The 26,135-nt window shown below is 45.3% G+C and overlaps 1 protein-coding gene across 6 annotated transcripts in view; it reads left to right on the top strand.

Annotated features, from left to right (window-relative positions):
- AUTS2 (activator of transcription and developmental regulator AUTS2) overlaps positions 1 to 26,135 on the top strand; it is a 715,720-nt gene that overhangs the window by 630,484 nt on the left and 59,101 nt on the right. For all 6 annotated transcript variants that reach the window (XM_034068703.1, XM_034068706.1, XM_034068704.1 and 3 more), the window contains one exon: positions 19,275 to 19,323. In XM_034068703.1, coding sequence (XP_033924594.1) covers positions 19,275 to 19,323 — 49 coding nt within the window. The remainder of the gene's footprint in view (positions 1 to 19,274; positions 19,324 to 26,135) is intronic.

The raw sequence follows: 26,135 nt of genomic DNA, 5'->3' as shown, positions 1-26,135 counted from the left end.
TATCATTTTTGTTACATGTATGAGGGAAATTATAAACCTTGTAATTTTCTCTTTTACTATCTGAGAAGCTTTAGATAACATCAAGATATGGGAGTAATACAAAATAAGATGCCTCGATACATTAGTGAACAAGATCTAACATAGACACTGTACACCTCAGTGGCATGAAAAGGAAAAGAAAGAATTCAACCTTGAATTGGTAGGATTAAAAAACCTTATGAGGAAGAGGGCTTGGAAAGGCAGTGCAAAGCAAAACATGCTGTCAATACATGAGATTTCATTCCCATCTTATTTTAAAGCTTATGAATAGTGGTGGATGGTTTGTGGCAGTGGGATTCGTGCCTTCAGACCCCTGCAGAACTGTGTGCTAGGGATGAGATCAACCCCAACCAGAGAGTCTGCATGTCCCCACTGCCACCCAGGCAAAACCCAGCCCTGCTCTTGAATCCATCCTGTTTGAAAACCCAAACCTGTCTGGGGTTCTATGATATGTGTTTGTAGTACAAGTCCTGTAGGTTAATTCTAGCTGCAGTTTTTAAAGAAGTCATGTTTGAAGCTTGTCTGTCTGCTTGTGGCAATTGGATTTGCCATCTCCAAGTCCACCTTTGATTAACAAAGTCTTCCTTTACAGCTCCATTTTAAAAAGCCATAGTATTTAATGATAAAGCAATTTACCCTGTTTGTATTTCTGGTTCTTTCTGACTGTAATTCCCTGTGAGTGGCTGGTCACCAAAAAGCAATAGATGCTTTCTCCCATAAAATCAAAGTTTTGGAGTGGGCAGTATGAACTACACGTTGTCACATATGGGGTGCTAGAAGAGGGAAGAACATTTTCCAATACCTGCCATGTCTTCTAAAAGTCTTAGGGATGGTGGAGGTATGGGAGAAGAGAGAAAGGAAATAGATATTTGGCTTGATTAGCTTTTGCCCTCAGCATCTAATCTGGGAGTAAAGCTGAGGATCCATTATCAGGCTGTACAGAGTTCCTCACGTCCCTGGTTTAACTCCTCTGCAGAATTGCATTGGTGCACTGAAAACCACACATGCAGTGAAGCTTATTCTGTGAGGGCTCGACTGCCAAAAATAAACCTCATTGGGATTCCTGAGATGGCTGCTGTCAAGGAAAGTCAAATTTGGAGCTTTAAGCATGCGAACAGTGTCATTTTAGAAAGTCTGTTCACCAAGGAGATAAATAGGGATTAGCCTCACAAGCTGCTTTAACTCCCCTACATCCTAGTGTGTGCCGGGGAGGGGAGGGAAGAGCCACCAGTGATGGGATCATATCAGGGTTTCTCCTGAAGGCCAGATCCCACCAGCACTGCTGCGGGAGCGAGTGGGGACACTGTTCCCTGGCAGAGGAACCCTGGCAGTGTGCATGGGGTGGTTGTGTAGGTTTCTTGTTCACTGTGAGGTTTTACCTGAGCCGTTTCTTTGAGGCTGATTGTGCACAGGTTCACTGAAGGGCAGACTGGGGAAGAAATGCGTGGGGCTGGGTTAAAGCATCATTCTTCCCTGTGTGAGGGTGCTGAGGCGCTGGCACAGGGTGCCCAGAGAAGCTGTGGCTGCCCCATCCCTGGTAGTGTTCAAGGCTTGGAGCAGCTGCTCCAGTGGAAGGTGTCCCTGCCCATGGCAGGGGATTGGAACTGGATGAGATTTAAGGTCCCTTCCAAGCCAAACCAGTCTGGGATTCTGTGATTCAGCCCCATGGTTTTTGTGCCGTAGCTATCTTACTCACTGTAGCAAACTGAGAGCTAGGAGCTGCCTTGTACCTGTCATCATACACCAGCTGAAAATGCAAAACCAAACCAACCCAACAGAAAACTACTACATCACATAGCTTTTCAGAACAGCATCATTCTCAGTGTCTCTGTTAAGTACCATCAGTCGCAAAACTCTTCATGGGTGTTTATGTCATAGTGAACATGCAGATGCCTCTTTATGATAATTTCTTTAACCATATTTTTCCTAAAGTTTTCTTTATGGGTGTGAAGCATGAATTCTGGTGTAGTTTTTTGATAAACTGTTTGAACCTGGAAGCGCTTTGTCTGAAAATGCTTCCACAGAGATCCTAAATCAACAGCATCCTTTTGCCACTGCAAACAATTGCCAGGTACATCCTGAAAGTGGTTCCTTCCTTTTGCATGGTTCCAACAGCATCATTAAAAAACTCTTGTCCTTTGTACTTCCTCCCCCCTCCATACATGCACATATCTTGTAGTAAATTCATTTTGCAGCCCTGACTTTGTGCAAACACAATGTTGTGCTGCAAGCATTAAAAGGCAATTTAGTACTCAAAGGATTAAAAGCTCATGTTAAATTGAAGACTACACTTGGCATAAACATTAAAAATTGACAGAACACCCTACACATTAACTGCACCAGGGCTCCATAATTAGCATTTAAAAGTAAAACATCATTTCCTTACTGTTTCCTACTTACTCATTTATAATGCATTTATTATAATACAAATGTGAATATGAGGCTTTTCCACTATTGTCAGTTAGTAAATATCAAACCCCCTGCTCCTGTTACAAACATGGGCCTATGTACAAGGAATCTGGGATGAATGGTTTGTTAATCCAAATCTCAAATGCATGATGAATCAGCAGTGACTAACTAACCTCATTCTGGGTCTAATTCTCTTATGTGAGCATCCACAGAGAAAGCTTGGGGCTCAGCAGTGTTGGGTTTCATTGTTTAGCATCAGGAAAGGGAGCAGAGGATAAACTCTCCTTGTCGGGATTTTGATGTTATTGTGTTGGGTCTAGTGTTGTGCAATGTGGGAAAATAGATATATGATTCATCCTGTAATGTGGAAAATTTGGTGCAGATTGAAATTTGAATGCAGGCGAAAGAGAATGAGAAAGCCAATCTCATTAGGGAAGCGGAAAAGAGAGGCTATCAAGTGTTAAAGGGATAGCACTTTATTGACTTGTTTTATTTTTGGATGAGATGGTGTTTTCTTCATGCATACTAATGCAGACCTTTTTGTCATTAAAAATGGAAGGTAAGATGGCCAAGTGCTAGCTGTGCTGGGTTTCAGCATACTTCTGTGTTTGATTTAAATCGTGCCCCATCTCCGCAGTGGTGCAGCATTGCCTGTGTTATATCTGGCTTGAGGCTTTTCTCCTGTTCCACATCCCCTAGAACCACTTCCCTGCACTTCCAGTAAATCTATCAGGCTTTGGCCAGACCTTTTCTTTCAACAGATCCATAGCTCTAGATGCACTGGGAGATTTTAATTAAGCTGCTTAGATCATCCTGGGTGTCATTTGATCGAGATTACAATGTGCCAAAACCCATCTCCATCTCCAGACCTGGGTCAGTGAGCAAAGGTTCTTTCTCCGCAGCACAAAAGGAGATATTCACTCTGTTGGTCAAGGCAACCACCTGCAATTGTGTCTGGCTTTCTGCTGGTGCTGCGTATCAGATCCAAATGGCACGGGCTGGGTTCACAGATGCTCCACGTTCAACACGGTGGGCAGGGAGCCGGCCGCATTACTTCTGTGAAAACCCACCACTGTTTATTCATATTTAGAAACGTGGCGACATGCAGATAATCTTGAATATGCTTCCCTGTTACCTCTGCACAGCTTGCTGACATGGTAAACTCCTTTTTGTTCCTGCTCTGAAACCTCACCTCGTACCCCGCGTCGTCCAGGGTCACTGCTGTGTGGAAGACAAGACCACGTTTTGTTCAGGCTCTGTGAAATGCAATTAGAAGCCCCTCCACAGCCAGCAGGAGCTTAAGTTAAAAGGAGAGAGAGGGAAAAAAGGGACCTCCCCGCCATCCAGCAGTGTGTTGACTTTGAAGTCCTGGTCCATCTTTTGTGAGTGTGTCCCCAAGGGCTTTTAATCAGGACCTTTGCCTTGTCATTCGGGTAGGGGGGGTGAAAACCTGACACAGTTGGTGGGGTTGTCCCTGTGTGTGCCAGGAAGAAAAGGCTTTGTCAGAAATTTCCCCTGACCCAAGCACTTTGTTTCTTTGTCTCTCCCAGACGACTGTTTGAACTAAAAAGAAGACGAAAACTCTCCTATGTGCTAATGGTATTTTAATAGGGAGCTGGGTGACTTCTTGTGAGCTTTCCTGCCAGGTCCAAGGCATAGATGAGGCTTTTGGTCTGGAGGCCTCTTAAACCCAGCTCACGCAGCTTTTTACAGCCGTCTCCTCTGTGTATGTCCTGGCTGATACAAAGAGGAGTATGGTGTAATATTGCAACACAGTGTTAGGTAGAAAGACTTAATTATTGTATTATGTATTATTCTGTAGGCAGAGAAGCTTGATTTGGTCACGATTAACATCTTACCTGCATAGAAACAATCTATCAACTAACAATTTATCAACTAACAGTTGTTAAAGACCATAAAACCCAAGCATCTTCTATAAATAATGGCAATGGTCTATGCTCTGTTTTCAGTAGTGTTTTGCAGGTGATGAAAATGCTGCACTGAAATACTGAGATTTACATTAAAACTCAGCTTGCCAGTGTTTTACTCATGAAAAATCTACCTGATCTACTTCCTAAAGAAATCTTTATGTATCTCTTACAGTCTCACTTTGCTATTGAAATATGTACAGCTGGACTCATAACTGTGACTTTTATTCCTCAGGTAGAGGCATAAAAAAGTACTCAGTGTTTTTTAAATGCTATAAAATATTTCTAAAGTAACTCTTCCATCCCAGTTAAACAAACATTATCTCCTTACCCATTTTTCCACTCACATTTTGATAGGCTGCAGCTTTTCCCCTACATTAAATCAGTTCCTCTTTAGAAAAAAGTGAATTATTAAAAAAAGGGCAGAAAAAGAGAGAAGATTTTATAGGAACAAATAGATTAATAACTAACCGTGATAAGATCTGGCAGCCTTTTCTTAGAGGTATGTGTGGAGCAGAACATGGAGCTGTGTTATCAAAACAGGTTAAAGTTTTATCATGACTCTCATGTATTATATTAGATTCGCAAAGCACACCTCCTCCAGTAATGCCTGGAATAATCCCGGCTGGATATAGATCAACTGATAAACTGAATCTCAGGAACAATAGCTCAGCTTTGGTATCAATTTTACTCTTCCAGCTTTCTCTCCCTGACCTTCCTATCATTTTTCAGTTGTATTATTTTGTATTTGTCCCTTTCTTCCTGTGAATTTGAACATTTATTCTGTGGTAAATGCCAAGCCCTTCAGCCTTGCAGATCATTCATGGGTTCCATCCCATTTATGAAACATTAGATTACAAGAGAAAATAAACCTGCCTGCTCCCACTAACACAATAACACCACACACAGTATTACTTGCAACATGACTTACACATTAATTAATAATAGGGGGAGTTTCTGCAATTCATCTTGACACTCCACAGTCCTGGCTCTCACTGTTCTCACAGCTCTAATCAGCTGTGTATTTCCAGCTTGTTTTGCCCTCTCTGTAACTGTGGTTCAACCTTGCAGGCTTGAATCCAGTGGAAGGTTTCAATGCTGCTTAAGTCCAAATAGCACAACAGCCCCATTAGCTTCAGAAGTTCTTCTTTTTGCTCAGAGTTAAGCGGATATTTAAGTGCTTTGCTAGCTTAGGGTCAAAGTGTTCAGCACCGTGTTGGACTATGTCTTACCTACCTCCTCATTAAAGATACATCAGAACATTTGGCATGTCTTTATCAAGCAGAGAGGTGCAGCCAATTGACTTTATATGACAGCTGAAAGTGAAGGAGATCAAGGGAGCTTGAGAGACAAAGAAGTTGGGTTTTGTTAGAACCATAAATGAAAGGAAAATAGCGTTTTGAGAGCAAGTAAAAACTGATTCTTGTGTTAGAAGGATTTTATTTTCGAGGGGACTTCAGATCAGGGCTTTCTGAGGGTTCAGGTGTGTGGATGGAGACCAGAGCAGAGGCTGTTTGTCTGCTTATTTTGTTGTTGACAATTTTTGTTGCGTGTACTGTGACCTTCCACAGCACTTTGAGTGTAGGTATCTGCAGTCCCACAGCAGAATGGGGAGCCTTGAAAAAGGTATTAGCGTAGGCTCATATAATTTGGACAAGTGGGTTAGAAACAGCAAGGAGCCTGGTAGGCTTAGCACAGAGTGAGACTAGACAGGACATTTACAGCCAGAGGTCAGCTGTATGACGTGGATTGATTTCCAGTGTTTCCAAAATGAAGACCAGGGAGAAATCTTCTCTGTTGGCTGCAACATCAGCTTGATTCACTCTCATGATACAAATTAAAAGGTCATTTGCATTTAGAGTTCTGTTAATGATTGTCTGAAAAACCCTGTTTTAAACACAACATCGTGTCTGTGCTTTCTCTCGTGCTGTCAGTGCATGCGTGTGACAGACCCTTTGTTCCATAGCAGAAGGCTGGGAGATCCTGGATGAGGTTCTGCTCTCAGTGAAGGATCAGATAGATGAAAGTGGGCAGTGCTCAGGTTTTGGTGCTACCTGACCTGACTCATTTGATGTTCTCCCCCTGAGGAATGGGAAATAACAATATCCTTTTTCTCTTGTTCTGGTTGCAAGGAGTCTCTCCTCCCATGTGGTTGTGTTGTGCTTCATGCTGTGAGACCCAGATCACAAGTATTTTCTGGAGCCCAGACAGTTGAGTGGGTCAATGCAGGGGAGATGTGCCAACACTGGTGGCCCATGGCACACCAAAATGATGGCCAGGGTGCATTTTTGGAGGTCCTTAGCAGTGGAAAGAACGTAAGTGTTGTCCCTCAGGTGATGGTGGCCTTTCCTGCAGGGGCAGAACTGGAGTCTCCAAACGATGCTTGGGGTTTGGCCAGATTTTAGGTGGTTTGCTGTTACTTGATGCCTATAGCAACCTTCATTCTGAGAGAAGTCTCTCCTTTCCCAAGGCGAAGGCCTGTGCAGTGAACTGACCTTTTTTCCCCTACCATTTTTCCCCATCAGAGAAGGCTTTCTGTGTCTCTGCCTTTTCTACATCCTGAAGCTTAGATGCAACTGGAAAAATCCTTTTTTAATAAAAAAGCCAGCCTAAACGTGAACTGCACAAGTGTCAGGTTTGCATTTATCCCCATAAGGCACATCAGCAGTGGACACGCGTTTCTGCTGGGCTTATTCATTAAGTGTTCCGCATAGCAAAGGAAATATCTCCAGTGTTATTTTCAGGCTCAATGAACTCCAGAATGTATTTGTGAGTTTTCCAGTTATGATGACATCAGTGTGGGAACGTGAGGAAAGGGACTCAGTGGCAGCAGGCAGCTTTCCTGCCCCTGCTAATTTACTGTCTCTTGGAGAACCAGATCCTCACCATTTGAAGTATTAACATCATTTCAGCTCTTAAGTAAAACTAAATAAATCTTTTCATGTTCCCATTGAGTGGCAGGCTCCTTAAGTAGATCACAAGCTTTATCCTGCTTTGTCTGAGCGAAGAGGAAAACTTTAATTGTTCCCATCTTCTAGTGCAGGTATTGATTAATAAAATGTATTAGCAAAGATCTTGGCCTACTTTTTGCACCATCAAACAAGTACTTAAAGACTGTATTACTATGAAAATGGCATCACTTTAAAGCATTGGATTTGAACCCCTTTGTGCTTTGCTTTCATTTGATTTTTTTTTCTCTTATCCCATTATGAACAATAAAGTTTCTCCTGTACTTTAGTATTACACAGTGGAAGGGAGAAGAGGTGGTGAGGAGCTCTTAGCTGAGGGTACCAAGCTGGGATGCAGTGGCAGAAGGATGTGCTACCAGCCAGGCAGCCTGGCTGCAAGTGCAGACTGGTCAGTGTAAACATTAGGTGGTGAATCTGTATAATTTACGCTAATTTAGCATTTGATGGGTAGAAATGTTAAGATGACTCACATGCTAAGAGGGAGAAGGTGTGTTTATGAGGAACATAACTAACAGGTCTGTGTAAGATAAAGAACGCTGCCTCCCACCTCATTTAGTCCTCTCTTCTCCTTATCATCTCACTTATTTTACTCCCCTTTGTAGCTACCTACCAGTCTACCTCTTCCCCACATCCCTGTGTACACCAGTTTGTATCATACATCATGCATAAAGTGCCTGTATTTTGTACACTTGCTGAGTGGCAAATCCGTGAGTTGCAGTGGTGTTCACTACTATTTATCCATCTCTTATTTAGATTTATCAGTATATTATTTATATTTGCTCCTATTTATCAGAGCCCTGAAGCACTCTGAGATTTTAAATACATCTTCTCATATCATAACTGAGAATTGCTGGAAATCCTGCCTTTTCATAGCCTCAAAGTGCAGCTTGACTCAGTCTCAATGAGCCTCACCAGTTTGCACCTTGCCAGGCCACGATGTTGTACTAAACGCTTGCGTTTTACAGCACTTTGAGTGTTAGTACAAAATGGTTAAGACCTGACAACAATGGGATGCTTTCAATCTTGATGCTTTTATCAAACCTGCCTTTGCCTGTACCTGCTAACGTGTTCTGAAGCCAAGTGGGGCTTATGGCGTCTGGAATGACAAAGCATTTCTTGCAGCAACAAAAAAAGTGTTATTGCAGAACACTTTGTAATCTGTAAATTTGGAATTAAGGCTCATTTTATAGCACCAGTACTGGGAAGTCCCATAACACTTGGATTTTATGCAGTGCTTTTATATCCCATGCTGAAAACTGAGGCGCAGAGAAGTGAAATGAGACTCCAACTGCCTTCCACACCAGGGAAAAACTGAATAAACCCACTGCTGCCTGCTGTTCCATGGCTGCTGGGCCACACTTACACCTTGACTAAAATTCATGTTAGTCCACCTCTGCAGACACATAGGTCTGCAGCTCTGCTGCATGGAAGTGGCTGGGGTGCCACGTTGGGTTTGGGAGGAGTGGAGAAACACAGTGGCATCGCTTAAAATAGCCAGAAAAGGACCCTTAGTCCTTTCTTGCCTTGTTCCCTTCACATTCACAAATGTTCATCTCTGTCTCTCCTTTTTTTCCATCCTTCCTAGGGGCGATGACTGACAGATTAATATATGTCTAGCTACGTGTCTTAGAAATCAAAAGGAAGGTGCTGTCAGAATCGCTTGTCAGAAAATGAGATTAGGCACACTTGTCATTTGCTGAGGATTGCAGTCTTTCAGAGATAAGGTTGCATTTAATGAGTGTAAAAAGCCTCCTTGTGAAAAAGGGGGTGGTGCAGGAGAGGGAGAATGATTATTTTTCTGGTGTCAGCTGAGTGCTTTATCATATAACTTGATACTGTGGCACCCTGGCAGGCACTGATAATGGCTGCTGGGGCTATTGCACCTCTTCAGTGGCTCTGCAGCTTCAAAAGTGATGACTTGTTACCTGCTTTTAAACTCTTCTTGGATGTCGAAACCCACTATCCTAAGGGAAAGAAGCAAAAGCATGTACAGTGTGTTTTAAAGAAAGACCTGTGAAAACACACAGCATAAAGGGAATGTGCTAAATGTATAGCCACTTTCCCCGGCAAACTATAAAGAATACTCAGCGGGTTTCAGTGAAATATGGAACTTGTCTGACAAGTGAAGGATAACTAATGAGAAGCAGAGCTGTATCCCACTGAAACCAATTGTGTTTTGTTATGGAAAATATTTATCAAGCTTTCTTTTTCCTCCGTTTGTTGGTTCTCCTAACAGTGCCATAATAACTCCTCTTATGTATGTGATTTGGTTTCTCTCGTCTACATCTCAGTTACTTCAATCTGCAGCAGGGTGGAGGGGTTTTTTTGGGTTATCAATTGGATATTATCATATCATCCATGAATATTTTAGGTGAATGTTTCATTCGTCAAAGTAATGGTCATTCTTTTGCCAAGTTAATGTCTTTGCATGGTTTAGAAGCTGGCTAAATGCACAGATTTATTGTTCACAATCTGCTGTCTAAATATGAGATGACAGTCAAAAAGGGAATTTATCTCTCCAGTAGAAGAGACCCTGCATTAGCTGCTTGGTTCTGCAATAGTCTGTCTTTACTTGGCATACCTCTTTTAAAATTATCCTTGGAAGAAGAGATTTCTCTCATATATTCTACTCATCAAATGAGATGTGATTTTCATTATTGTGCTTGAATGTTAGAAAATGAAAGAAATTACTTGATTGGTTTATGGTGCTGATTCAGCGTTTTCGGGGCTAAAAATGACCCGAAAGACAGACTGGGATTACAGCACGCAATAACGAATGCTTTATTCAGTGATAAGAAGGACTCTTCTTCTGTCTAAGAGAATGAAAAACACTTCTCTCTTATTAGTTGCTTCAGTCTCCAGATATTGACAGACAGATTAACTTGAAATACTTCTTCAGCTGCAGAACCTGCCAGCAGGCAGAAACCAGGGGAAGGGAATGGCCACAGCTTCAAAGTGGTGGTGCATTTATGGAGTGGACTCACAGAAGTGCTTGTGGAAGGGGCAGAATTTGTATTTCATCCCCTTACTCAGTGATAGGACCTTAGAAATGTTCCCAGTTAGGCTGTAGTGTAGGTAGGTAGCAGCTCAAGAGCCCAGCAAGGTCTCTGGGAGCTGAATCCTGTGAACCTCTGTTCCATCTCTTGTAACTCAGAATTCAAACCATAGGAAGATATACAGAAGAGATAAACCACATGATTGTTCTGATGGAAAAGTTAGAGCCAGGGGGTGGTTTGGGGCTTCTTGCTCGTCATGGTTGGCAGAGGGAAGAAAATACATCTGTGGTGTTCCCCTTAAGTTACTTGGACAAGCTTGGGGGAGAAATGGCTTCACGTTTATAGGACTGAAGATTTCTCTTTGGTACAGTGAACGGGTTCAGAAAATGATCAAACCTCCCCCAGGGTGCAGAACCAGGTTAAATCCTGCCCTAAGAAGCAGTGGAGACCACTTAGTATTTTATAAGACCAGGCCCATAAAGGTAGGGAAGAGAGAGCAGCCCTATTGTTCCCTCAGCCCCACTTTTTATCTTTGTTTCCATTTGAAACCTGAATCATAAAAGTGCCTGCAGAGCGGTTGCCTTGCTGTTCCTCTAAATGAGAATTCCAGCTTTTATGCTAATTCAGTTTCAGGTTTCTTTGAACCTGCAGTTTATGGGCCTCTGCTTAAAACTGCAATCTGTTCTGCATAAAAGCAGGAGTACAAAGTGGTTCAGTTCTGCAAATGCTGCAGAAAAAAAAACCCTACTAAAAAAGTTGCACTGTCATTAATATGCTCTTGCAAAAGTTCTCCACTCTGTCAGAGGAAGAGCTCTGTGTGCATGGGCTGTGTCCGGAGCGTGAGCGGCAGGTTGAGGGAGGGGATTCTCCCCCTCTGCTGCTGTGCTCTGGGGAGAAACATCCCCCCTCCCATTCCTGTGTGCAGCTCTGGGGCAACAACACAGGAGGGACGTGGAGCTGTTGGAAGGGGGTCCAGAGGAGGTCATGGAGATGCTGTAAGGGCTGGAGCAGCTTTGCTCTGGAGCCAGGCTGAGAGAGCTGGGCTGGGGCAGCCTGGACAAGAGAAGGCTCCTGAAGGGGAGACCTGAGAGCAGCTCCAGTGCCTAAAGGGGCTGCAGGAAACCTGGAGAGGGGCTTGGGACAAGGGCCTGTAGGGACAGGACAAGGGGAGTGGCTTGAACCTGCCAGAGGGGAGACTGAGCTGAGCTCTTAGGCAGAAGCTGTTCCCTGTGAGGGTGCTGAGGCGCTGGCACAGGGTGCCCAGAGAAGCTGTGGCTGCTCCATCCCTGGCAGTGCTCAAGGCCAGGTTGGACACAGGGGCTTGGAGCAGCTGCTCCAGTGGAAGGTGTCCCTGCCTGTGGCGGGGGTTAGAACTGAATGAGCTTTAATGTCCCTTCCAACCCAAATCACTTTGTGGTTCTATGGAGAACTTACCCAGTGATGTTACATAGTCCGGTAGTTCTCTTTCCATCTGAAAGGTGCATTTGCTTTTTGTATCACCTTATTCCCTGCCTTACTTTAGCTGAAGGCCCCTGAGAGCTCTGTCTCTGCTGATAGGCCCATGGAGAAAGCATCACTTTGCTTTGGGGCTGGCGCTCACCCTTGGGGCGATGTTGCAGTCACACAGCAGGACAGAGCCTGGCCTCCTGGCAAAATCCAGCCTGGCAAAAGCCCCTCACATTTACTGACATCTGTTGCCATCATTTTATGGCACAAACCAGCGGTTACTTTGTCATTGTTTAGATCACACTCATTAATAGGTCCTTTTTGTGACCCTCTTTAAAGCATTAGAGCCTAAGTACTTTCTGGTTGGGACATTATGCCGTGGCTTGCTGTTCAGATCCATAAAACTCCACTTGTAGCTCCATAAATTCTTTTCTTGGGGAAAAGTACCTGCATGTCCTAGCCAGTAAGGGACAAAATCATGTGTGTTTTCAAAGCATTGTGGAGGACTTTATAAGGCATCATAATCACGCTCCGAACTCATGTCTTCTGGAAAGATCAGCAACTTAATGGAAACAGAAATGTTTCCAGTCTTTCACAGAATACCAAAGAATTGGAATACCCAGTTTTCATGTTGCCAGGAAAAAGCTGCAGAACATTCCAGGTGAGGTGAGGTTTGCCATAAATAATTTAATCCAATATAATCTGCTGTAATTTCAATATTCATTTGTTCCTTGTGCCAGAGATGGGTAATTCTTCTTTGGAATGACTCTGTGACTTGGAAACAAATGTCTGCTGCTCTGCCTGCCGTCTAGGCGGCTTTAGGTCATTTTTATAACATAGTTGGATCTGAAAACCTCTTTGAGAGAGTGAAAGATCTTGAAATCACTTTTGTTCCAAGTTCAATGCACTTTATTTGGCTGTTGTTGTGGCAGAAACAAATGTCGACGCTGACAGAGACCACAGACATGAAAAACATTCTGGCAAGTTCCCATGTAGATAAGAGACAGAAGGGTTCACAAACCTATCCAGGCATGACCTACAACATGGGAAGGTAGTGCTGTCAAGAGAGGGGGAGGCTTAAGCCAAAGGCCATTGGAATCATTAGGAGGTGCTGGTGGGGTTTGTTTCTTCTTTGATTTCATTTGGCTGGGGGTGAATTCCTAAGCTCTCTCATTCAGAATTATAGAACACATTTCATGCATGTATAATGTTCTAGCAGGAAAACAGAGGTCTTCTATTTATCTCTAAGGCACGAATAATGAACATAATGAGGCCTGCAACCCTGCCAATAAACCTTAACAGCCCTAGGGAGGTGAGTAGGTAAATGCATTTCTGATTTTGCGTATGCTGAGATTTCAGGTGTGGCATGTGCTTAACGCTTGAAAAATCCAGTACAGACAAGCCTGCAGTTTAATCCAGGCTAAAGTTATCAAATTAAAGTCTTGTGAGGAGTCTAGGCTTTAATTAGACCAGCTCTTAGCGTGTGGAGAGGTGGAAAGTCTTGACCAAAGTGCTCATAGACTGTATGAGCTGCCACACCTTAACAGGGTGCATTTAATTCCCCATGCCGGTACCATCCCACCATGCGGGCAGTCCCAGTCTTCTGGCTGCTGTGCAGGGATCACTGCCCATTTAATGCCTTTATCAGTGTATTTTTGATGGAGGCTGAACACTGCACTCAGGCCATCCATTTCCTTTGCTGAGCCTGGGAAACAGCCGATGGACTGCAATGGCTTTTGGCCACTGTCCACTGTTTGTTCCATAAAGCAGCGCTGAAGCCATCTCTGTTGGGTTTCTAGAGGAGATGGAAACCACGTCTCTGATAGCACAAGGTTATCTTTGCAGTATATGTTTATTAGAGATGCTAAAACCTGTGGTGTTTTACCAGCTGAAGTCTATGTTCCGATACATTGTAGAAACTAGGGATAAGTGTGCTGAGGTGGACAGCTTTGAAGAGCTCTTGCTTCCCTTGCTATAATCAGGATCTGAAGTTGGCCACAGGTTCTTAATCTTCTGATGAAGACCATTTGTCATTCCTGGTCAGACACACAGTGAAAGCACTGTCACTGTCTGAGTTTGGAGCTATGGTGGGTGCATTGTCTCCTGCTTGTCATTGTCATCCCTGTTGTGCTTCTTCCCATGTTGGAACCCTTGCAGTCAGTGGTATTGTACCTCAGCTAGGAATTTTGGAAAAGCCACAATGTAATGATGAGGAGGAAGACTGTTCTTGAATGGATCAGAGCATGATGGAATGAGTGAGAAGTATTTGCATAAAATCCTGTAGTTCTACATCAGTACTGGGTAGGAAGGTGTTCTTAGGAGTTTTTCCATAAGTACAGCACTTGTGTGGACAGCTCAGCCCATCTTTCCCTCCCTCCCCTCTCATGCTGCAGTGTTTGCAGGGGGTAAGACCTCTGGAACCACTGCAGTGTTTGGTGTGTGGCTGCACCCAGGGACCAGCAGAAGAGCATTCTCTCTTCATCTCACATCATCCACAACCCATCCCCAGGGTGAGCCTGGAGCTGGGCTGGGACATGGCCATTTCTTTCCAAGCTCCTGCTGGATTTCAGGTGCATTGCACTTCTCCTGGCTCAGGTGAGGCCAACCCGGCACCCACAGCTGGTGGGTCTGGTGATTTGGGGCTGGTGTGGGTAGTTCTTATCTTTGCCTTGGGGGAGTCAGTTCCTCCAGGTGGCAGGGATTGAGGTAAGTAGGGTTTGTCAACCCAGTTTCTGAGGGCTTCACTCAAATCAGAGTGAGCCCAGTGGAGTTTAGTTCCATTCTCCTGGCCCAGTACTGGTTTGACACCAATTTCAAGATTTCAAATCTTGAAAACACTCTCTGGGCAAGGCCTTACAAGCCTGTAAACCCCATCTTAGCACCTATCCATCTCCCAGGAGCCATTCCATCACACCATAGAATCATAGAATAGTTAGGGTTGGAAAGGACCTTATGACTATGCTATGAGCATAACTACTTCTTGCCTTTGCAGCAGCTTGGTTTATAGGAGACACCATTTGGCTCCAACAGCCACGCTTCAGTGAACAATCATTTATAAAAAAAACGTATCTGTGCGTTTATTTTCTGTGGTTGCTGTTACCAATGGTACTTAAGGAAAACCTGCAGGACCTAAGCCATGAGTTGCCCGTTGACAGTAACTTCTTGGTGCCGGGAGCTGAGTGGGGTCCCGCTGCCTGGCTCCGTGCATGTCGCCCGGTCTGGGGCAGGGGCTGGGCTTTTCTCCCGTTCAATGGAGCCCATTAAGTTCCCGTTGGGAAGGGACCCCGCGGGATGCAGCGCAGGGCTCCGTCCATCCCCGCGGGTGTCCCCCTCCCCAGCCCGTCTTGCGACGCCTCCCGCGGACACCGGCGGGGCGGGGCGGGCGGCGGAGGAGGAGCCGGCGGCGGCGGGCGGGTGGACGCGGCTCGGGGAGCGCCGCGCAGTGCGGAGCGGAGCGCCCGGCTGGCGGTGAGGGGTCCGGCCCGCAGCCCGGAGCAGCGCGGAGCGGAGCAGCGCGGAGCGGCCGTTCCTCCCCTCCCCTCCGCCGGGGATTGTACAAGGCTTGCGGGGTTGTTTCGGCGGGGCCGGAGGAGCTTGGGGCCGGGCTGCTGCTTCTCCCCGATGGAATTCACCTGAAGGCGGCCGCGGAGAGCCCTGGACGGCGGGAGGGACGGTGCCCCGGCAGGAGCCCGCTGTTGTCTCGGGAGAGGACGGGCATGACTTTCTAATACATACATACATCACCCCCGAAATAACCCCCCAAAGCCGAAGCAGCAGCAGACACCGGCCCGGAGGAAGGGACGCCTGGACCGCGGAGGGGCGGGCGGCAGGAGCGTTGGCCCCGGGACCCGGAGTTGCCCGCGCTCCGCCGCACATGGTTTTCTTTGTCCTGCTGCCGCTCTGTTAGCGCCCGTCACACAGCGCGGCCCGAGCGCGCTCCCCTCCCTCCCAGGGAACCATCTTTGCGTGGGGAAGGGAACGGGAAGGATGCCCGCCGGGCGGCCCGCGTGCCCGGCCCTCGGAGCTGTGTCCCGGAGGATTAGTTGGGGTTTGGCTGCGGGGCGTTGAGAGCCGCGCTTGGATCGGAGTGTCCCGCACCGCCATGAGCCCCGCGCCGGCAGCCGCCGTTGCCTCGATGCGAGCAGGTAAAGCCGCTTCCCCCCGCGGGGCTGGGCAGCGGGACCCGGCTCGGTTCGGGGTGAGGGAGCTCGGGCACCCGGGGCGGGGTTCCGAGGGGCTCCGCGGTAGTTCCGCGGGCAGGTGCGCGGCGGCAGGGGCCGGTGCAAGTGGTGCGGCGGGGACCGTGCCAGGAATGAGTCAAGCTGCGCTGTCTGGACAGGAAACATTTTAGTCATCCGTGCGCTTGAATGACAGCGCAGCCCTTGATGGGGGAAACGCGCTTGAAGTCATGTTTTTATTATAATTATTCCCCCCCATTTATTTTTTTTAGCTCAGGGATTGCTGGTTTAATTCCCCGTTGCAAAAGACTGAGCTGTGCCTGGTAACAAGGGGGTTTCTAAAGCAAAAGGGCTCGAACGCACTGAAGGAGCTGTTTGTACCCGGTGCTGGGTTTCCGTCGGAGCTGGGGACCGAGCAGCTCCGCTCCGGGGCAGCCGCTGTGCGCCGTGTCCCGGAACGTACCGCTGCCAGCAGTGTCTCTCCGTCAGCTGCTCCAGTCAGACCTGGAGGTGATCAGGGGAAGGGGAAAGAAGAGGGAGTTTCGCTTGTCTCGTGTGAAAGGGACAGCCAAGCTCCTCTCCGCGGCTGGAATACCGAGGTCTGACCACGTTGGCTTGAAGCACCCAGCGTGGGCATAAAGGCACTTTGTTGCCTGCGGAGATTGCTGTCAGTGCAGCGGGGATGTTAGGTCAGCACTGCAAAGGCACTGCGTGTCACCCGTCTGCCTCAGCGCCGAGTTGTTGCGGTTTCTCTACATTTATTTGGCTTTTTGCTACTCCAGTGTTGTTCCTTTAGTGCTGTTGATGATGTGACTTCCTAAGTACAAAAAAAGAGGAGTTGTGTGGAAATGGATAGTGTATCAGTCTGCTGGCAGAGGTTGTATTCACTCCTGCATCACTGGTGCCGTGCCCTAAGTGCTGGTTTCGGTTTAAAGTCAATTTTTCAAGTACTGGACCAGGCAGTCAGAGTTCCATCTTGCTGTTCAAGCCAGTGGAACGGGGTTTGGGTTATTCTGATGGTAACCCAGGCAGTGGGGTTCTCTCAAGTTGCTCTTCCATTGAGCAGCGTGTGGTCAGTAATGCAGAGGCAGACTGGCTCTCGGACAAGCTTTGTCTTTGTCAAATGACTCCTTTAGTAGCCCGTTGTGCTGAGAATCGTCTCCCACTTTGCCTACGAGGGGTTCTCAGCCAGGATGTATTTATTGTGCAGCACGTTATGTCCGAGAAGTGCCACTTCCCGATTGCACAGCCGTGTTTGTGACTGGTTTGTGCCATCGCACAGAAAACGATCTTATGTGGAAAGCAATGGCTTAAACCCGAGCTGTGTGTTTAGGCTTGGTATTAGAGCAAACTTCTTAACAGAAAATGTTTTTCTGGTGTTTGGAAAAAACCAAGCAAATGGGAAACTTGAAGCTTCCCTGCGCTGTTTTGCTTTGACACAGTAAAATGAAGTAGTAGCTGCAACTGGATGAAGTTTAAGTTTTTAATACTGGGTTTTCTTTCTAAAAGAAAGAATGGGTCTGAGAGTTTTGGCTTCTGAGAGGAGCTGCAATGAAAAAGGCGACAAAGATGAAATTCCCTGGCAAAGGTTGCTAGTTTTCATCATGGTTTGCAAGGTTAAGAAAGCATTGAGCAGCTCTGGATTTGTTGGACTAATATTGGACTGCCATTCAAGCACATGGCCTGCTTGATCTTCAAAATGTGTGCATTATTCACATATTTTCCTTAATTTAGAGAAAGTCATCACTGAGCCATAAATCCATCATTGGGTAATAAATCCGTGTTTACAAGGTATTTAATCGAGAAGAAACACACCAGCTCTGCTTTTAAATAAGCCAACAGTAATCTAGTAAAGTCTGTCTAGAAGCTTGAAAAGAACAAATAAAGCTATTTTTAATAATTAATCATAGAAATCCTCTATGTTGTTAACTTGAGGGCAGACAAATTATTTCAGTGTCTTAGTACACTGGGTTACACAGTCTGAGCCGTATCTACTCCTTTATCGGTAATTTCACATCGAAGTTTTTTTAGTGCAGTTGAGATGGTGCTTGCCTGATGGGTTTTATCTGGGTTTGAAGTGAGAAATTCCTTCCTTTTAACAAACAGAAACACAGCCTGCTTTAGGATGTGTTTTTAATGTATTTTGCCTGAATCCAGAGAGAAAACATTCCCTAAGAGAAGAGGAAAATCTGTCTTGAGTATTGTATTTTATCCCCATTTGCAGTATTTTGTTACTGAACGCATTTCTTTTGCTGTATTTTCAACACGAAGATTATCTGTGGGGTTGGATCCAAGGTACAGCCCCAAATGAAAGAGTTTTCTGCATTCTGTGGACGTGTAGGTGGTGGAAGCCAAAGCTTTAGATGCGTGTATGTGTGTATTCTGTTTGTGCACCAACACAGCAGAACACAGAGGCATAAACTTCATGCTTTCTGCTTTGGGGCTCGGGATGTTTGTCAAATTAACATTTGCAGTGATATCTTCCCCCGCCTGGTTTCTTGCCATGGTAGTTTCTGAAAGGGGAGCTCAGTGTTTTTGTGTGAAACTTACAGAAGGCGTTTTAATAAGGGGTGGAAAGGTTAACCGGCTTGCTTGCGTGCAAACAGCAGTAGTAGATGAGGAGTAATGCAATATGAGGAGGAAAATCCTCCCACAAATAAAGGTGGTTTGATGAAAAAATGAAATACATGATGAATTTATAGAGCGTGGTGTCAGGAATCAGTTCTCATGGAGGTGAATCTTGCATAGAAATACTAAGTGCTAACATACTTGCTCTTATTCATAGAGTTTGTAACAGCAATCCTCAAATCACTGCCTGAAGTTATCAGCACCGTTTCAAAGATGGTAAATTCAGATACTTGACACAGTAGTGTCTCCAAAAATACTTTAGAAATTAATGAAGAAATCTGCAGTTCTGCAAATTCCCCAAATTGGGCTGTTTGCTTCCAAATGATGGCTCTTCTCCATTGCAGAATCAGTGTCAGAACGTGTCAGATAACTCCGGTGCAAAAAATAGTTTTTGTGCAGCTAATATGTTGAATAAGAAAAGAAATAAAATCATTTCTTTATCATATAGACCCTTTCTATATAAATATCTGCACTGCAGGGCGGTGAAGCACAGCCAAACAGCACCACCTCATGGCCATTCTCCTCCGAGGCTGCAGCTTCCGCCCGCTCCCTTGCTTTTTGTCCCCTGGTTTGTTTCTCTACACTACCCATCTCGGTGCGTGTGTGTGAATACACCACATGCCTTTCGAAAGCTCTCCCTTGTACAAAATGTAACCTTTCCTTTTTCTATTGGTCTTTCAGGCATCTGATGCCAGTTCTGAAAAGCTGTTCAACGCTGTTACAAAGAAAGGTAAGGCTGCAATTCACACCACAAACATCCCCCCCCCAACACATTTCTTTTCATGGCAGTTTCAATGGGAGATGAAATGTAACTTGTCTCGCAGAAATGTCGCAATCAGCTTGTTAGTGCTTTTTATGTTTCTCTGGGTTTCAGACATGTTCTGTATGCTTGGTAATTGCTTTGCTTAATATAAAATACAGGCTTTAAATAATGCATTGCCTGCCAGGTCAGAATTAATTTAAATAACAATATTAGGGAATAGTTTATTTTACAAATGGCTTTAATTTAAGCTCATTTAAATAACTGTAAGAGTTTTCAAAATGTTTTAACTTGATTGTTACTCATCAGCTACATGATAGACATGGAATTATGAATAGCCAATTTGCACTGCTGACAGTAATAACCAGCCAACGTTTAGTATTCGCAAGATAATAGTCATAAACCACGGCTTACTGTGCTGTGTGCTTTCTGTAGAGTTAATAAATGATATAGAGGGCCACATTTAAATATTCAGTATCCCATTAATTTCTTCCAAACAGCAATCCAAAGAGAGAGTGGCTAGTGATATAACAGTACATTAAGGGAAAACTTGCCCTAAATCAGTGCAAGTGAGCTTCTGTGCAGAGCTTGTCCTGAAGCAGCCTTATATGAAAGACTGGAGGCTTTAGGGATTTTTAGTCCTTATTTCTGGTTTGGTCTGTGCCTTTGGAAGGAGGGTCGAGGGAGCAGCTCCAGGCATGAGTTAACACCAACGGGTATAATTCAAAGCCTTTAAAATGCGTCTGGTTTTTAACCCGCTGTCCTACTACTTAATGGCAGCTCATTATAACTGCTGAGTAAAAGGGTGTGCTTCTAGCTTAGGTTAAAACAAACATTGTATTTTAGCTTACTGGGGTTTTGGAACGTTTGAGTCAGTTTGCATTAGAAGAGGCAGCTGTGATTAGTTTGAAATTTAGGTCTTTTTTGTTGACCAGGTGTGGATTTGCTCAGTATTTGTGTGCTTCTGACTGGGTCTGGGCTTGTTATTCCACTGGCTCCTTGTGGTGGCTTTTTGTGGCTTTTAACTCCACAAAGCTGCAGTGGTTTAACTGGGGACAGCGCGTGACCTCGGTACATTTGGGATTCCTGTGCCGATACACCATGCTTCTGAAGTCTTTTGCTGCATATTGAATTACACCTATATTTAATTGCGTTAAGGCTCCATATTCCTGTTTCTCATGTATTAGCATCCTCTGGAAGTACAGTCTGGATTATTTCTGTGCTCTAACTAGGTTATCTCACTTGGCAAGCTTATCTGTCCTTTCTAATTAACTGTATTTGCAGGTTGCCCCTCGGCCCCTCCGTAGGCAGAGGAGAGGTGACTGGGAGGAGGAGAAAGGGAGAGTTGTGTGTTTGGAGTGACCCAAGGCCCCCAAACTACATGTGACTGCATCTTTAGTTTGCTAATTCGCTGTAAAAAGCTTTGGCACTTGAACAGCCCTTTCCTGGGGCCAGGGCCAGGAGAAGCCCAAGCAGGGAATCCACATTCCTGTCGAAGGCCTGTAACCAGGGTGAGGGGCTCTCCTCCCTCCCCCGGGAGGTGATTGATGAAGAGTAGGCCCCTCTTCCTCTTCCTTTCGCTTTCTTTCTCTTTCTTTTTGAATCAAACACATTTCCCACATTCTTATTTTTGTTTACTTACCCGAGCTTGATTCGTGGCATCTATTTGGTTGTGAATGCCCATGCTTGACAGGGAGCCTTTTCTTCCGAGGTACTTTTCTTTGGTGATTTAGTTCCCTTGAAAGGATTAGGCTTTCTTTGTGTAGCCTAAAATCAACACCGGCTTTTGGAAGCTTTGCTTGGGAAACCGTACACAAATAAGCTTTTTAGTTGATGCTAGATTATGCCTTTGCCCCTTATTTCCATCAAAATGGCGTCTGTCTTTTCTCCTCCTGAGTTTCCCCTTAAAGCCATATGCTAATTCCTGTTGGTAACATGAATGACAAGGGAAGAATCAATGCAAATCCAGGTGCGGCCAAACTAGGCTGACTGGTATTTTCTTTTTCTTTCCCCCCTCCACCCCCCCTTTTTTTTTCCACTGGGAGAAAGAGATTAAGGGGAAAGAGGGCGGAAAAAAGCAAAGGGAACAGTTTTGTTAAAGGGATTAGCATTCAAACTACTAAATATCGGGAAAGAGCCTCAGAAAAGATCCCCTGTTTGGAGATAATGTCAATAATTGCTTGCAGCCAGGTGCAGGGGCTCTCCAAGGTGGCTGGGAGGCTCTTGCCTAAGTGTCTGCCCTGGGGATGGCTGATGACTGCCCAGGCGCTGTCAGTTTGATGTATTCCAAGTTCAAGTTCCCTCTCTGCAATTCAGTCTGTTTGCTTCCAAGCCAGCTCTTTCACACACACACACACACACACACACACACCCTGCTGTGTTGTCCGTGGTTGCTTTTGCCAAAAGCAATAAAAGTCGCTTGTAAGAAAGGTCAGATTTGCATTGGGTAAATCATGATGAAACCTTGAAAGCCTCCTGGCTGATGGGGCAGGCTGGGAGGGCTCGGCAGGCTGACAAGTGGGCATACCTCCATGTGCACTCCTCTCCTGTGTCCTGCAGATACCCACTGGATGTCTCACACATCCTCTTCTCCTTACAACTTCTATCTCACAGAATTACTGATAGCCAGGGTAGCAGAAATTATGGAAGTGTTTCCAAAGCAGGTAGGAATCCTGAAGCGTTTCAGGTCTTGTATATGTATTTTGTCCCCCTTTCTGTCATTTAGTTGTAGACTTCAAGGCTGAAGATGAGGTCAAGCTCACACTGTGGTGGATTAGTGTGGATGTGTAATAGTGAGCAGTGTTTTCCTCAGAAATACTAACAGTTAAAGTATCTAGAGCAAAGTGAAATCCCTCCTAGACCTCCCCTGAAGAGGTGCTAAAACCCCTTGACAAGTGTCTCAGCTTCCATTTAGGAGTTAGCTGGCCTTGGAGCTGTATGGGAAGATGCCTCCCTGAATGTAGAAGGCTCCTCTGAGTTCTGGGGGCAGTACATGGATGCTGGGGCCTCTCAGTGCTGGGCTGTGCGCCATAGCCGAGCAGTGTTGTGTTGGAGAGGGATGTAGGGATCCCTATCGGCTCTGCGCCGCCACCATTCCCAGAGGTCCCCAGCCTTCTGCCGTGTCTGCAGCAGGGCTGGGAACTTGGGAGGGATGTGGTTGGACCCCAGGGCAGGAATCACTGTAGCTGCTGCTGAAATGAGCTGTCCCTGGTCACAAACCAGATCCGTGTGCTCCATCACTTGAGCAGGAACACTTCACCTTGCAATGTTCACAATTCTCTAGGGAGATGATTCCCATGGAAATCCAGGTGGCTGTGCTGGGAGGTAATCACCCAGGGGCCTGGGCCCTTATGAATGCTTGAGAAAGGGGCTGTTAACATCTGAATAAATGCAATGGGTGAGGGATGGAGGAGGAGTGCATCACCAGCCTGCGGCTCCCTGTCTGTCCCCTCCCTATCTGCACACTGAGCCTTCCAGTTTGGGAGTGCTGCTTACAGTCTTTATGTCTTTGAACAAGCACAACCTTTTCTGAGAGCATCAACTTCAGCACCATTAATCCTGGCTAAAACACAGGTTTTGTTCAGGAATTTTTGTAACACTACTTCAGCATAATGAAATTCCATTATCTCTTAATAATTTAAATAGACACATCTGAAGCTGTAGAGCAGGCAGCTCCTACTATTACGATGTATTTCATTTATGCTAACTCCCTCCCACGTAGCCTTGGAAAACAGCTTTTCCTGGAGGGAGAAATGAGTCCCAAAGTGATGAAGTTTTAATTTGTGCTGTATAGTGAAGTTTGCCTTTGATCAGGATCACAATTGGGCTGTTCCAGCTTTTTACATTCAAATTGTTTACAGGATGTTCATGTAAACTTGATGAATCCTTCTGCTTCCTGGCACCACCAGCTGTCAGGGAAATATTTATACTCTCAGCTGGAGGTAGATCAAGGCGTCTGGGTTATGAGTCTTCACTGGTGGCTGAAATACCAGTCAGATCAAGTCCTGGCTTTTTAGATGGCTCTACAGCAATATCCTTCCCTAGAAGAACAGACGCATTGTTGTTTCTTGTCTGTCTGTGGTGAATCATTTCTTGAGGATCCTCCACAACATCTGTTTCTGTAAACAAGTAGGGAGCTACACTTGGCAAATATTTCTCTGCTGATCCCTTAGCTGTGGAGAAGTGCTCTCGCTCTCCCTAAGTAAACCATCCCCACAGCATCTCACATTGAGTGTAAGTGGATTCACCACTACATAGATAGCGTGTGTGCAGTATTAATGTGTTCAGTATACTAGAGAACTGGCTGTTGCTGTCTCCCTCCTCTCCAGGCATCCATAGGAATCTATGTAACATCCTCACTGCCTTGGTTCTTAGTGTTGCTGTTGAATTTTGAGGGCACTGCTGTCTCCATGGGTTGGCCTTCCGTGCACTGGGGGGCTCTGTGGTTGGACTGGAGGCACTCCATGTTGTTCCTCTGCAGTGAAAAGCTTCTTACTAGCTTGCTGTTAGGGCTGCCATAGTCAGCCAGCAAACCTCAAGCACTACTGAATCACACGAGCAGTGCTGCAGATTTCTGTCTTTGTGGTTGTTACAATGGCTCAGCCCTCCTGAAGTGACACCCAGAAGATGGTGTCTCCTTGCCTTTCCAGTGGAGACTTCCCTGGTGGCTTTGGATCACTTGGTTTGCCTGTGTATTCTGGGTTTCAAATGGCTTTTCAATATTTTCCATGTGAAAGTTCAGTGTCTCATTAGTGAGGGACGCAGCACTGCACAAAGCCTCTGGTTTTGAGGACCCCAGGTTTCTTGTGCCTGTGAGTTAGATTAGAAGAACTGGTGCATTGCTTCACTCTGACTTCCAAGTCGGGCAGACAAATTGATGTATGTCTCAAGATGGTTCTTTGTTCTGGTACACAAAAGAGCAGGGCAGTTATTTCTGTGCCATGAAGGCTTTACGTGAGCAAGGAATTTGTTCCATAACATCCTCATAAAGGCTGTACCTCCTAAGCACGTACCACTCCTCTCCATCTGTATGCTTTCTATGCCCCCTCCTTTATGCGCTGATGCTTTTTGGCTGGGACATGGCAGTCAGGCAGGGTTGCAGTGCTGGGAGGTATCATAGCTGTTCTGTAGATATAGGGAAAGGTCAATGGATAATGTGATGTAGTTTTGTGTATGCAGAGGGACTGGTGAGAGGCAAAGGTAGCCTTTTCCAAAATCTTTCAGATGCTGAAATCCTAAAACTTACAAACAGGAATCTTCTAAACAGGATCATTTTTAAGTTGGTAATTCAAAACAAACCCATAAACCATCAGCATGGGACAAGCACCTGCAGTCCCTGTCTCTTCCTGATCAAAGTAGTGACAGAAGACAGTTGAAAGTGTTGTTCTGCCTATTCAGAGGGGTATGGAGTACCCTTTGGGGTCGCTTGGTGAATGTATTCAAGGTTGTTTGGAGTAGTTTGCCTCTGGTGTCAGTGACCAAAATGGCAGTATTTACTAACATGTAATGGTATCTGTTCTGGAGAGAGTATTTGTTCTATAGGTTAACCTATATTTGAATTTCCTCAAAAAAGACTTATCAGCATTGGGCTGTAAAATAACAGCTTGTGCTAATTGCTTTGGAATAAGGTGGCAAAATTCTTGGGATAGAAGTGTTTGGATGTCAAAGATCCTGACTTGACAAACCTGCAGTTGGTGGCGTGCAGGCTGGAGTGTGGCATGAGGTTTTGTACATGGAGCATCCTGCACGCATCCCGTAGCTGGCCTGCTGCTTGTCTCTCCCTTGTAATAAAATGTTGTTTTCTCTGAAAATGTATGTTTATTTAAGTAGGTCTCTTTTTGCTTCACAATCTGGATTCCATTCAGTCAGTTACCACTCCAATTAACTAACAATTATTTAACATTAACAGTAATTACAGACGCCAGTTAAGCGCCTACAGATGTCAACTGTTAGCTTTGTACCTAATCACTCAATGAAATGGAGAAAGTTCAACAAACATCAATTAGCCAAGCAATTAGGATGAGGTAGGAAAGAGCATGTTATCGTGTGTGAGCTGATTCAATTCATTTTATTTTGTCAGTAAAACACACACACTGCAGACAAGCAGCAATAAGTTGCTGAGATTAGATAAAGCTGTATTGTTTTGCTGTTTATACAAGCGTTTTCCCCTCCTCTTCCTTCCCCTACATAACTCAAATGTGCTTTGCCAGGCGTTTGTTATCTTATCAAATACATTTCAGTTCAATTGGGAAAGCACAGCAATGTCATTTTCAGCGCAGAGGCGAAGAGTGTTCACATCACGTTCACAGCAGCAGGCGTGAGCTTTATCCCAGCACAACTGTCACCTTAGCAAAGCTACTCCTGGGAGTAGGTTTAACCCATACATAGATGTAACCAAGGTTCCGGTAAACACCAACGCGCTTACGCAGTAGATACATGGGTTTAGATAACACCGAACAGTGTGAATTGGTTCCTCCATCTGCTTTATCCATGTATTTAATCTCAACAGTGGGTTGACTTGGGCTCCACACCACCTTGCTGAGGTTGTAAGAGAACAAAAGGGCTTCCTCAAAGGCTGCATTAGCACAACTTGAGTTGTCCCAGCTCAAGGTTGGGAACAACCTGTGCGGGGTGTTCCCATTGCAGGCTGCTGTCTGAAGGGTACCGTGTATTGGCAGCCATCATGGGGACTGTGCTTCCAGCAGCACTGTGTAGCTATGTATTGTGTGATTGTGTGGCTCAAATAAAACCCTCAAAGAGTAGGAACGGGCTATAACTTTACT

The sequence above is a fragment of the Melopsittacus undulatus genome, chromosome 13 (genome assembly GCF_012275295.1).
Source record: "Melopsittacus undulatus isolate bMelUnd1 chromosome 13, bMelUnd1.mat.Z, whole genome shotgun sequence".
NCBI classification, from domain to species: domain Eukaryota; kingdom Metazoa; phylum Chordata; class Aves; order Psittaciformes; family Psittaculidae; genus Melopsittacus; species Melopsittacus undulatus.
The sequence above is the reverse complement of the archived record's forward strand: the minus strand, read 5'-3'. Positions and strand labels throughout refer to the sequence as shown.